Source organism: Mitosporidium daphniae, assembly GCF_000760515.2.
Source record: "Mitosporidium daphniae strain UGP3 chromosome Unknown contig-551, whole genome shotgun sequence".
Lineage (NCBI taxonomy): Eukaryota > Fungi > Microsporidia > Mitosporidium > Mitosporidium daphniae.
In genome coordinates this window covers 1-555 of record NW_013546232.1, presented here as the reverse complement: position 1 = coordinate 555, position 555 = coordinate 1, and the positions used below count along the sequence as shown (strand labels likewise).

The 555-nt window shown below is 24.1% G+C and overlaps 1 protein-coding gene across 1 annotated transcript; it reads left to right on the top strand.

Annotated features, from left to right (window-relative positions):
• Window positions 1–76: 76 nt before the first annotated feature.
• On the top strand, window positions 77–555 carry DI09_555p10 (uncharacterized protein; the record flags this gene model as incomplete). Its single annotated transcript, XM_013381789.1, has 1 exon — window positions 77–555. A coding segment is annotated over one exon (479 nt), but the record flags the coding sequence as incomplete, so codon positions are not given.

Sequence of the window (555 nt, the reverse complement as noted above, 5' to 3'; positions counted from 1 at the left end):
CTAAAAATGAATTTTTGCTTTTTTTCGTTCATCCATTTTTAGTGTTTGAAAAATACCGTTTTTTCTAACACTAAAAATGGATGAACGAAAAAAAGCAAAAATTCATTTTTTTGAAAACAAAAAGAATAATAATGGATTAAACGATGATGTAAAAATAGATACTTTTAGCTATATTGATTTATCTCCAAAAGATATATTCCCTTGGGATTCAAACTACCCTTTTCCACTTTCTTGGCTTTTAAATTATGATTATAACATTACTATTGAAGATTTTTTAAAAGATATAAAAGAGAATTCAAAAAAAATAAAAATAAAAAATAAAAATTCAGAAAATGAGTACATTAAATTTGATTGTTTATCAATTGAAGATATAAAACCAATATTTGTAGGAATAAAAAATGCCCATAATCTTATAATACCTGAGATTTTGGTTAGCAATGAAATACTAAAAAATGAAATTGAAAAAATTGAAAATGAAGAAAGTCAAGATCCAACTTTGTTTGTTAGGTTAAACGCTGGGGGAACCACTTTAAATGGTGAAGAGTTAATGTATTC